General features: G+C 30.2%; 1 protein-coding gene across 1 annotated transcript in view; it reads left to right on the forward strand.

Annotated features, from left to right (window-relative positions):
* LOC143085176 (uncharacterized) overlaps window positions 1-4,303 on the forward strand; it is a 32,141-nt gene extending 27,838 nt beyond the window's left edge. The window contains exons 18-23 of the mRNA XM_076261402.1: window positions 411-566; window positions 796-923; window positions 1,302-1,564; window positions 2,025-2,094; window positions 2,618-2,814; window positions 3,129-4,303. Of these exons, the coding sequence (XP_076117517.1) occupies window positions 411-566; window positions 796-923; window positions 1,302-1,564; window positions 2,025-2,094; window positions 2,618-2,814; window positions 3,129-3,517 (1,203 nt within the window). The 3' untranslated portion in view covers window positions 3,518-4,303. The remainder of the gene's footprint in view (window positions 1-410; window positions 567-795; window positions 924-1,301; window positions 1,565-2,024; window positions 2,095-2,617; window positions 2,815-3,128) is intronic.
* The last annotated feature ends 9,646 nt before the right edge of the window (window positions 4,304-13,949 follow it).

Consider the following 13,949-nt stretch of genomic DNA (forward strand, 5'->3'; position numbering starts at 1 on the left):
TATGTATTATTGTCTCCACCAATAATACACCTGTAACATACGTCAGTTTAGTTCATAAAGTTTTAACTGCATGTCGGGATAAACTTGTACTTATATTATATCAAGTGGCATCAGTCTGTCTCTTCAAGTGTATTGTTACACAATTCAAAGATACGTGTTGGGTTGAATGCGGTATAATTTTCCTGACAGACAAAACTGAGAAAGCAAATTAATTATTGTTACTATGCACTTTCAGAATATATGTTTGATGAACTCTTTTATAAATTGTTGAAGTAAACTGTCCTTAATTTTATAAACTACTAATTGTGTATTTCAATAAACCCGTCATGAAAAAAAACTTGGTTAAATGTTTGTTAGTCAGTTTGTTTAAAAAATGATTTAATTTTGATCAATATTTATATGTATTTCAGGACGTTAAAGGAAAAGAAAAGACATGTGCCCACTGGGATTTTACATTGAATAACAACCGTGGAGGATGGTCAGCCAAAGGATGTGTGTATAATGGAACTGTAAATGGGAGAGATATATGTCTTTGTAATCATTTGACCAACTTCGCAGTTTTGATTGTAAGTTTAAGGACAATTTTAATCTTTAGTAAAAGTTAAAATACTACTATTTAGTTAATATATAATACTTATCAAATGTAAGAAAACCTTTATCAAGTACATGTACTATTTACCATATAGGTACTAGAACAAAATGAGGATGTTATCATAATCAATAGTCAGAAAAATCAAGAAAACCATTTAGTATATGAATGTGTATCACCAGTAGTTTTTGTGTTTGATATTCCAGGACTTTTATGGTCAAGCAGAGCCTATTCCAGAACATCATGAGATATCTCTCAGTATAATTTCACTGATTGGTTTAAGTTTGTCTATCTTAGGACTGTCACTTACCATCATCTCATATGCCTTTTTCAGGTATGTTAATTATGTATCTTCATTCTCTCTCACTTCTGATTTACATAACAATTTAGATAAAAATCGGATAATAAGGGTTCCTTAAATGCAACTGTTACATTATTAACTGCAACTGTTAACCACTGTATATCCTTTGCTCTCAAATGTTTGGGTTTAAGCATTCCTAACAAAGTAAAATTCAAGAAAAGCCCATCGGAGGACAAATTTATAATGTGTCATTTTCAGTCATTTCGTATCTTTCAAATACCAATAATAGCAAGTTGTTCCAGCTACAGATTGCTTTCTTAAAGTGTATACTTCATCTATCTAGCTGTGAACATAAAGACATGTAACATCATATTCATATTAACATACATAATTGTATTTAAATACTTACAGGAAATTACGACGAGGACGTGCGCAACAGACATTATTTAACTTGGCCCTTTCGATGTTGTGTTCTTGGGTTGTATTTCTAACTGGTATTCGACAGACCCATAGTTTCTATGGCTGTATTGTTGTTGCCGTTTTACTGCATTACTTTATCTTATCGTCGTTTATGTGGATGTTAATGGAGGCATTTTTGCAGTACCTGACATTTGTGAAAGTTCTCGGAACTTATGTCACTAGATATAGACTAAAGACAGTCCTGGTAGCATGGGGTAGGTTGATTTGGCTAGTTCATTATTATATTATATCACACTGTATGGTAAACAACTTCTTTTAACTGCTTTCATGTGTCTTTATCAAAGTTCTTAAGAACTGTTTATTAAGAAATTAGTTAAAATATATAAAATATACTCTAAATTATAAGATTTTATGTTAACATTGTTTTGTAATAATCATAACTATGACTATATATGTAGTTTGCCTGTTGTTACACATGCAAATATGTTTCTTAGTGTTTCTTAATACAGTATATTGTTATTGTAAACTGAAAAGGTAAAATATCTGATTTTTGTGACTTTTATAATATAATTAAAAGCATTTATAATTAAAGGAAAAACTAAGATATTATACAGTTATGTAAATATTAAAAATTATATATAACTATGTTTCATAGCCAACTGAATACTCTGTAAGTTAAAATATATATCAACTTCTTTATTATTTTCATAACAGGTCTACCATTAGTTCCAGTAGTCGTTGTATTAAGTATAGACTACACATTATACTCTGGTGGAAGTAGATAGTAAGTATACCATTGTTCTGTTTTGGGGTCCATGTTTTTTATCTAAGATCTTATAACACAACAATGACCATCCGCTGTGCAGGTGGTATTGTCGTCGAACCATTTACTGATAGTACTAGAATTCTCCAAAATGGATTTTTATTGTTGGAATTAATTCAAGGCGTAAATAGCTTTTATAAGAAATGTATCACAGAGTTATTAATAGAAAAATATATGTATAACAACAAAAATATGACTACATTTCAAAAGGGTTGTTAGTTTAATTTTTATAGTCATAAAAAGAGCAAAAACATATAATATTTTCATCTCCAAAAAGCCAGAGTTCACAAATATGAGAAAAACCAGCTAGTTCTTGCAGTTGCAAAATAGCAGGAATAAATGTAGTATATGGTAGATATAGCACATGTTAAATATTAAGATAATATGTAAAAATAAGTGTGTTAAAATGTTTCTTTTTTTAGTTTTTAATGATCTTAACAGTATACATAGTTATTATAGTTATTCTTTTCTTGTTCTTTTTTAGTTGCTGGATGTCTCTAACAGCTTTCTATTACTCATTTGCCATTCCTGTTGGATTGATTATACTATGTAACCTGACTGTATTTGTGGTAACAGTCATTAGTATATGCAGGAGACCAACTGGTTTACGGACCAACCAGTCGAAATCAAAAATGGCAATGGCCAATTTGCAGGCTGCTATTACAAGTTTTGTTTTACTCGGTATGTGTTTATTTGAATATCATCTTATCATATAAAATAAAGCGTTTATTCTGCAATTCATTTCTGGTTCTTTAAATTTATTGAGTTGAGTAAAATAAGACGAAAACATGTAGCAGTGCATATAATTATGCTTCAGTTACACAAAACCATCATCTTAAAATGTATTTAACTTTTATTATTAAGCTAGATTAGATTCTAGAGAAAATATATAATTAAACTTAACTGAAATATATTTTTTTTGCATATAAAAATGCTTTGCAATCTGACTTATAGTTTTTGTAATTTTTCTAAAATAAATATTTTGTTTGTTTCAGGACTGACATGGTTTCTTGGTTATCTAGCAATATCAGACGCTCGACTTCCATTTCAGTATGCCTTTACTATCCTTAATTCATTACAAGGATTTTTCATATTCATCCTTTTTGTCTTACGAAAGAAACGTGTACGAGACCAATGGCTAATTTTGTGTTGCTGTAAGGTTCCAGAACAAGAGAAAGCATTACGATCATTGTCGGCATCAGGTTCAATTCCAAGTACCGGAAGTGCAAGGAGTAGCTATAGCGGAAGGAGCGAAAGATCAGACAGTACAAGAACAACAACAAGTTTTGTTAACGATTCATATGACTCTTTATTTTTCCCGTTTAAGTCATCAAGACCAACTCTTTACTACAGAGAAAAGTCGAACAGTATAACAAGTGAATAATATGCGTTTAAATATGCTTCTAAGTGCGCATATGCACTTGTTATTGTATAGAGTTCAGTGGTGGATCCAAGATTATTTGAAGGAGGTTCGTTATTCCAGAAAATTAATGGAAAATACCCAGCGAAGCGTGGTGAAAAAGTTTGAGACATTAGCTGCTTACCAATCATATCAAACATGAGATATTTAATTTTTTTTAAAGATAAAAAAGTATGCACTCTATGCCCTATTCTGGATCCGCCACTGAAGTTAGTTATGTCTTGAAGGCTGGCATTGTAGGGTATATCTATGCTTAGCAACGTGTTTATCAGGTTCAAACATGTGATAGGAGAGTGATACCGTTACAGAATATATCACTCAGTCCAGTTTTCTTATTTTTGTCCTACTTTGTAAGACTTGTATGTGTAAGAAAAAAGTTTAAAAAAAAACATATTTAACCATTGTCTCTTGTGATGTTGTATTATCATTGGTGCACTTTGTGTATATGTAAACTATTATAAACTTTTAGTGCTAATATATTTTGATATATACATCACATGATATTGTCTCATGATAAAGAGTCGTCTCTTGTGGTCTCATGAATATTAAATTGCACTCTGTTAAAATACAGTTGTCTCCCTGTAAATATAAAATTGTCTCCCTCTGACTAATTTTAAATATTATGTTATTGTGAGATAAAAAATCTCGACTGTTTATACCAGCATTCGTATATCAATTTGGATAACAATTTATTATGCAATTAATTTATTATTCTTGTAGTTGTGAATGTGAAATAAAAATAAAATTACATATTTGTCCATTTTAAATATAGACAAGAATCATATGAGGCTTGTAAGCAACCATCTCACTTTATGATGAGTGCATATACAAAAAAAAAAGAGTTAAATACATTAATTTACCTTTGGTTGTAAAACATATATTGCATCTTCTTAGATACGCAAAAAGATGTAAAGTTGGTGGTCATCAAAGAAAAGTGTGAAGTTGGATTCATATCTGATTAAAAAAATTTAACAACTAGAAATTAAAACCGTTTGTAGAAGATAACCATGAAAAACTATGCCCAAATGGAAAAAAAAAAACAACACTAAACAGAAAACAAAAGATTGTGTAACACAAATCCCAATTAAAACCCGGAGGTAAACTGAGTTGCTAAGGAAGTTTAAGCAGTTATTGCATTGTTAATGAGTTAAGACCACTGGGTCAATGCCACTTTTGATTGATATGTTTCTGTTCTGTAACAGTTTATAGAATGTTGAATTCCTCAAAACACTGAGGTTTGGTTTCTAACCTTAAGGATAGATTGTATAAGTCATATTTGGCACAACGCATCGTATAGTTTTGTTCTAATGCTCTTCAAATTCAAATTAAATTGACCTACCAACTGTTTCACTGATGAGTCTTTCGTATACGAAACGCGTTTAAGTATATACCAAATAGTAAGCCATGTTTCCCTGCTAAGTGGTTTTCTATAAATTTGAAAAAGGTAACTTTAAAATTGTTCTGGAACGTTTTTAATATGTTACTTATCAGCTGTTTAAAATCAAACACGTGATACATGTATATATGTTTATTTAAGTAAATTAAATGCTTGTATAACTTGGCCTTAGACATATATCATAATGTTCATTTCATATTTTATTTTCTTGAATTATTTAAAATTTTATTTTATAGTTTATAATTTTAGAGTTAAAATGTCAACCAACACATTTTACCGTTATCTAGAATCTAATTTTCAAACAAAATATTTGAAAATATTTAAAAAAATGTTCTGCTTTATGCGTATAACTCCTGCACCATAGTCCAAAACAAAAGATCATTGCTGTTCTTCACCTACAGGCAGAGTAAGTCCTTCAGCGTATTAAAAAAGCTCAAACATATCTAAAAATTCAGGCAGACAGATACCATAAGACAATTCGTTGAACGACCCAGTAATCCTCCATCTGAATTTTATAAAACCGATAAATACGGATTTATATCGACGAGGTGCTATCAATAATTGGCATAAATATTGAACAATGGTTAACATAGTGAATCGGAAAATTGTATAGGATAATACATAAGCAATAACAGATTTAGACGACCACTGATACAGCAAGGCATTTGTTTAAACAAGTTGAATAAACATAATGTATGACTAGAAAAAAAAGTTGAAATGGACAGCATATTTAAGATAATTGTTCATGAACTTGCAAACCAAGAAACAAAAGAAAAGCAGAAAACCTCAAAAGTTATCTTAAAATAAAAACACAATAGCTACAAATTTGGAAAAAAAAAACAAACTCAAGCCCAACTTTCTGCAACCTTATACATGCAATGGAAAAAGGGACACGAATGTTCACCAATTCAGCCAACAGGATGGTGCATCTCTATATTGTAGCCTGATGGGAATTTTAATACACGGTCGATAATTTACTTTAGCTATTTGTCCAAAATTAATTCTGTGCATGACTTTAAAACACATTCTTTTGTTTTTTTTTCGATCTTTATTTAAAGTTATTATTTAAAATTATATCCCTATACGATAACTTTACTCTGTCATTGATATAAAAGTGCATGCAGATTCAATAAACATGCTAAAGACGTTGAACCAACCATTTTTTTTTTCAAACGTCCTGTACCAAGTAAGGAATGTGGTAGTTATCAGATAGTATGTTTCTTTTTATGTTTGTGTTTATTTTTTATGCAGTTCAGTGATTCTGTTGTTTCAAAGTTTTCCTCTTATAGTTGATGTGTTTTACTCCGTTTCAGTTTGAAACTAGGATTTGTTTTCGTTCAATCGATTTATGACTATTAAATAGCTGTATACTTCTGTTTCCTTTATTTAATAATTACTATTTTTATGTCTTATTTTCTTCAATTTGGTTTTCATGGTTTTTATATTGATCTTTTTTAATGTCCTTGTTCCTCGATTCTATGATCTAAACGACTTTCTGACTAATCTAGACATGATTGCCCTTTAGTATTTTCTTTCTTTTTATTTTCGATTCATAAACAAAATTATCAAATTATCAGAACCATGATCAACAGTGTTCAAACATTTACAGTGACTTGACTGTCAGTGTTGCTCTCCACCATTTGCAACTTATTCAAAATTCTAACCAAATTGCAATTTGTTTTATTAAATCAAATTGTTCAACTGGTCAGAAATTTGAACTAACTGCTGTAGAAAACCACAGCCATGTCATGAAAGTGCAAGGTGATGAAATAAAACATACTTACAATCCTATAAGACTTTAATAACTCCACTTTAATGATGTCGTGACAAAACTAGTCTGTCAGTTTGTATAGGTATATTATAGTCATTTTCATGCTGAAGGAACTGTTATTATTTTGAATTGCTATAAAAATGTCCAAACTAAGCTTTCATATAGTCTTTCTTTCTAAAAGTATTCTATATTCAAAAGAAGCAGATATTATGTGAATTAAAACATTTCATATTCAGTAAAATATGTGTAAAATTGCAATATGCTTGTAGGAAGTTTCCATGGGGAGATAATCATTTTTTCTTTCAAAAAGTCTTTATTCAAAAGAATAATATTTTAGGTTATCTCCCCATGGAAACTTATCAATACCATATTGTTATTTCACACATATTTTACTGAATATATAATATTTTATTTAAAATGATATCTGATTCTTATGAATATAGAATACTTTTAGAAAGAAAGACTATATGAAAGCTTAGTTTGGACATTTTTATAGCAATTCAAAATAATAACAGTTCCTTCAGCATGGAAATGACTATAGTATACCTATACAAACTGACAGACTAATTTTGTCACAACATCGTTAAAGTGGAGTTAAAGTCTTATTGGATTGTAAGTATGTTTAATTTTTCACCTTGCATTTTCACATTTTTACTGAACAATTTGTTCAATATTTCGACCAGTTGAACAATTTGAATTAATAAAACAAATTGCAATTTGGTCAAAATTTTGAATGAGTTGCAATTGGTGGAGAGCAACACCAACAGTCAAGTCACTGTAACTAACCAGAGAAAATTTAAATACAAACATCAATGAACTGTTATACCAATTTCAATTGTCGTTCGGTATCAATACTCAACGTGGAAAAAAAACCTTTTCCAAACTGTTAGGTGAAGATGATTCAAAATAGTTATTGATTGAAACAAGAAAACATAACATAACACAAATATACAATTATATTAACTGAGCATATGTGAAGGTGGAGATTTGGAGTAAATGTCAGTTAAAACTAACCGGAAAAAGCAAAAAGGTAGCAGTCTTCTGTCGTAGTACTATATGTCTGGATAAATAGTATAGTAACGAATGAAAACAAGCTGGATCATTTGATCTCTGAATGTATTTCCACTTGGAGGAAAAAATTCAAAACGTCTTTCAATTATCAAGGCTTTTATGTATTTTATGTAGTTCTCAAAAGAGCTTTAATCATATATATGAACCAAATAATTAGCAAATTTTGCAATACATGCAGTTTTGTTTAAAATTGAAAGAAATAAGTAATATAGATATTCTTAACTTAACTCGCTTTGAATTCAATACGGATATTATCAATTGTTAATTTATTTTTGTTTACAACGTCTACCGATGCGAACTTGTACATTACACGATATATGCACTAGTATCAACATCGTGTATCTCTATTTTCTTCAAAAGTGGGACCAAAGATACCAAAGGGACAGTCAAACTCATAAATCTAAAACAAACTGACAACGCCATGGCTAAAAATGAAAAGGACAAACAAACAACAGCAATACGACACAACATAGAAAACTGAAGAATAAACAACACGAACCCCACCAAAAAACTAGGGGTGATCTCAGGTGCTCCGGAAGGGTAAGCAGATACTGCTCCACATGTGGCACCCGTAAGGGGAAATGCAAAATAGAAGTCGAAAATGAATATATGTTCTAACTCACCTTTCGGAAAAAGTTTTACTGAAGATAGGTATTTTTAGACAACAGATCAGTAAAACAGTAAAACATGTAAATAAAAAAATCATTTGCAATCTTCTTTTTATTTTCATACCATCTATGTCCTATAAACATTTAACTGAGTTCAAAAATTGTCAACTTTTAATAGCATGTCAAGCGTTGTACTTATATTGTTAGTTAATGCAGATGGAAGATCCATGACAACACATTTCAAGAAAGGGACAGGCACTCTTTTGGTGAATACTTGGAAAGTATGTTTTTTTCAATTATTCGATGTGCATTTGAAAACAGACTAACAATTTAGTAATATTTCTAATTTTGTACACAGAAAAAAAACCAATATAAATTCTACAGAAAATAATATACAATATATAGTGGTTGTGTAAGTTATGATTGATAGGACAACCCTGCATAACACCACATTTTACTTATATTTGTACAGTAAAAAAAATAACATTTTTTTTTCAGAATTCAATTTCCTGTTTTATAGGAAGAAAACATACGGTGACCTATAGTTGTTAATTATTGTGTCATTTTGGTCTCTTGTGAACAGTTGTCTCATTGGCAATCATACCACATTTTCTTTTTTCTTTTATAATTTTTTATAACAAAATCTGATACAAACCAAAAGTTCCTTGAAACTGATACCAAAAATTGTTTGAATAACAACATATGTTCTCTGTTTGGAGATACTATTTTTCAACAGACTATGCATATTCCCATATGAACAAACCGTGCTTTTACTGTCCATTTTTTCTTTGATCTTGTGGATGGGACTAACTTGTCAATTTTGTCATACAACTTCAATTTTGATATTATGCTTTATTCCTCAAGTGGCCGGTAGGGGCATGTCATTACATTGTTAAATATATAATCTTGAATTTTGAAGTAAATTTCAGGTGAAAAGGGTAGAAAATATTGTATGTCTGCAGATGTGAAAAAAAGAAAAATCACAAAAATACTGAACTCCGGGGAAAATTAACAATAGAAAGTTCTTAATCAAATGGCAAAATCAAAAGCTCAAACACATCAAACAAATGGATAACAACTGTAATATTCCTGACTTGGTACAGGCATTTCTTTATGTAGAAAATGGATTGAAACTGGTTTACAGCTAGCTATATTTCTCACTTGTATGACAGTCGCATTATCAAATTCCATTATATTGACAACGATGCGTGAACAAAACAAACATACATAATAGGTAAAAATGTCAAAATAAGGGGTATAGATGTCAAACATAATTCATATTTTCAGTTGGAGTTGATAAAGCTTACTGTAATAGTGATATAATTTGCCCCCAAAGTAGTACATCACACTGTAAAACATATTATTAAGACAGCACAGGTGCATTTTTGAGATTTGCGTTATTGTCTGTAGGAAATGCACCATGAAATTGTGTTCTCGGACCAGATGTAGTTAAGTGCAATGAAATCTTGAATTAAACAAACATGTGATCAAATGTATCTAAGTGTCCTGAATTTACAAAATGTATCATACTTTCCTAAAAACAAATACAGCCACATTTGTCCATTTGTTATGATAAACCTTAAAACTTTACAAACTGCGAAAGTAAGTCTGTACACAGAGTAGTTTTTGAGGTGATAATACGGCCATATTTGCTCATTTGTTATGATGAAATTTAAATGAAAAAAGAAAAAAGAAAGAATAATATATACGAATGAATGGATAATGGATATTTACGCTTTCAATTCAAATATACTGCTTACAAAAGGTTTAGATGTTAATTTTAGTGTGATACATTTCTTTGTAATCATATTGCACTAACTATATGTGGTTAATATTATTGATGAATAACACAAAAATTATAAACTTTGGATAATTATTCTATACAAATGATTGAAATGAAGACCATCCCATAAATGACATCTATATATATGTACAAATGTATATAGCTACCCTTTCAGGGCATTCACCTCAAATGTCACAAATAACTAATATGCTGTTAAGTCAGTGTCTTGTGACACAGCATTTTTCGTAATATAAAAAGAAAATGAAATATGTTTGGTTTATATAGTTAAAATAATGGGATAACAATGATCTCAGAATCTAATATTGAAGAGACATCTTTAACCGTTTTAAAAGAATAAAATTGATTCCAATATAATTATGTACCCCAAAAAAAAATTGAAATTATTTCATAAGGTGCTCGGAGGATAGGAAAACGATTTTTAAAAAGATTTGGGTTTAAGGAATGATGACAGAATTTAAAGTAGTTCAGTATTTGTGATTATTTTAAATATAGTGGAAACATACAATAATGTACTTAATTATAAATATTTACAAATAAAGAAGGAAATAAAAAAAAAACATTCACGACTCTGATTTGTTTTTTTTTTTATTAAAAAAAAAAAAACAAACTCACTTTGTCTTAATAGACCGCAGTGGAAATCTGATTTAATCGAGAATGATTCAATTTAACCAGTACTGATCTTATATCCGTTGTAAGAATATAATGCATCCTTACAACATAACGGGTACAAATAGAACATAGTTTTCATCTAATCCGTTGGTTGATATAGTGCAATGTTTGATTTTGTCAGGTCTCCTTGATTTTGGAATTTACCTTGGAGCATGGTAGTTTTGTAGCTAATTAAGGAGCTACCATTTGATTTTTAGGGGGGGGGGGGGGGGTGGCTAGGATAAAATTTGAAAAAATAGGCAGGACAGGAGTTTTGAGTTAAAAAAAAAAAGGCAGGATGAGCAATTTGGCAAAAAAAAAAAAAAAAGGCAGGATGACAATTTATGTAAAAAAAGTCAGGATAAACTAATAAAAAAGGCAGGACCGAATAGAGTGAAAAATAAAAAGGCAGGACAGAGATTTAAACTAAAAATAAATGCAGGACAACATTTTTCATTCAGCCCCCCCCCCCCTAAAAATCAAATGGTAGCTCCCTTATGCCCTGTATTTCCAAACACACTTTTTATGGTAAAATCATAAAGAAAAAAGAAAAATAATAATAGTTATCACCATCTTGTGTGCAATGTCAAAGGTTAATATATAGGTACAGACAAGAAATAATATGAAAAAGGTCTTGTGGTACGATTACCAATGAGACATCAAACAAACAGAAACCAAATGACGTAGACGCCATAAACTACAAAAGGTCATTGTATGGCCTTCATCAGTTACCATAATTCATACCTTATACATGTGTTATAGCTAAAAAAAAACCCACCGATATGGGAAGAATTAATATTACACTTTGAAAACAACTGAAATTTAGAATCCTTACTTGGAACTGAGACTTCATGAACGCGGAAGGGTTAAGCGTGTTTTTTTAGATCTCAAACCTTCTCTAAACATGGTTAGAAATGTTACATTACTTTATCAGAAAAAAGTGTAAACATCCGTTGGAAAAAGGCTTCACTTATCATGTCTGCACTACAAAAAAACGAACAAAGAGATATGCAACAAAGTATTCGTAATTGCTGAAAGATAATTGAAATCAATTTCACAAAAAAACCCGAGTACACTCATTATATTTTCTTTTAGACTGAAATTCAGTATACGACTCTTAAATAAAAAAAAAAAATTGGGTGTGGGGTGTGGGGAGTATTTCAGTTAAAGATTTTTAAATTTGGATCCGAATAACTAATTTTGTTGCTCTTAAAATAAGTTGGAATCTATTACATGGTTATACATCCAAAATGACGTTGGTAGTTAATCTGTGCACGTGGTAATAATTTAAAACGGCATAGTGTTATACTGAAAACCAATGTACAATAGTTGTCTTCAAAGTATATGCTTATTATCATATGACAGCTCGATAAAATTGTTTAATCAAACGAATGAAGATCCCAATATTTACCACTTACAATATTTAGTTTAGTTTACGCTGTGTGAGAGAACATCTTCTTCAGAAGAACTGATAACAGTTTTTTTTAAAGGTTAAGGTCAATGGTCATAGTTTATAATGTAGAATTATAAGACAAACACGGACAAAACTGTACAATTTCCGGTATCATGTTGTTTTACACATTCCAAACACTTGTACTAATTATTACTTGTAGAATCAACATTTTATAAATACGAATTCACTGGGTAATTTCCCGTTTTAACTGATGTAGGTCGAGTAATTTGTCATCAAAAAGTTGACTGAAAAGAGAAGATGACATCATAAGCTTAGCTTCGCTGTGTTATTTCTTTTTTGTTTCAGCGTTTTTGTTTTTGTTTTTTTGTTGTTTTTTTTTTTTTACAGTTTTCAAGGTTTTTTTTCATGAACTTACAATCTGTTGTAAGTGTCAAACATCTTTTTTGTAGACGAACGAATAAGACCTTATCAGTCGAATTCGACACGTGTCAATCGGAAGATCGTGTAATGACCCTATATGGTGTTGTTATGTTGACGTTTACATCACATTCTGACATTTGATTCTTAACTTTTATTTATAACATTCGATTAACCTTCCTCTGCGAACATTTTTCCTCGCGAAGCTTTAAAACTATTACAATGTAATCAAACTACTATTATACAATAAAAAAATAAACGATAGAATTAATAAACAAATAAACAAATAAACAAAAGAATAAATAAATAGAATGTAAATTTTCCTGCTTCTCATAGTATCCCATTGATCGTTACCATTTCATTTTCATGTAGATCACTTTTATAATAGGTTCTGGTTGTATTCAAAAGTTAATGGACTACATGTATTACAATAATGTTTCAATAACTATTATATGACGTACAACATGCAACTTTACTTTGTTTTTAACTTCTTTACCTTTTCAAGAGAAAATGTTTTAGCCCCAGTTGACTAAATTTTCAAAAGAACATGTGATAAAACGAATTTACAACATACAATATTTATCCAGATTTATCTTCAGAAGGAACTCTTAAACCTAGATATTTATAAAAAAGGAGAAAGATAACGAAAGGGTCTAATTTACCGGTACAAACAAAAATTGTAAATCCTTTTTTTTAGAAAAATTAATCACCACTTACAAATTTACCAAATATCCATATTTTTCTGTCGTATTTTGAAGTCTGTTAACAAGATATTGAGATGTGGCATGATTGTCAATGAGAAAATCTATTAATCAGACACCAAAAGGTGACTGGGGAATAAAAATATGGTCACTGGTCTTCTTCCAACCGGCAGTAAAACGCTTGCCAAAGTGGGGCGTCCGTTTGGCTGTGCTGGATGTTCAAATTTGCAACCGCTTCCGGTCCTGAACATGCCTGAAATGTTTGCATCTGAACGTTATTTAAAGCAACCAACAATCAATCAAAATCGAAGTATGGGGATGTAAACAACCTAAAACGTAAAAAGGACCTATACCATATTATAGTACTTTATGAAAGGTTCCGGTACTAGTATGACAAAATATGAAACATATAAAAAAAAAACAACACTATTTATGCAAAAATATGGGCGATTTAAACATGTTAAAGATGTTCCACATAAAAATACATCCATTTTACGCAATACACTCAACTTTTAATTAGTATTTGTCATATTAGATGTTATACATGTAGCATCATTGTCTTCAGA

This window comes from Mytilus galloprovincialis, chromosome 1 (assembly GCF_965363235.1).
Source record: "Mytilus galloprovincialis chromosome 1, xbMytGall1.hap1.1, whole genome shotgun sequence".
In the NCBI taxonomy this organism is placed as follows: domain Eukaryota; kingdom Metazoa; phylum Mollusca; class Bivalvia; order Mytilida; family Mytilidae; genus Mytilus; species Mytilus galloprovincialis.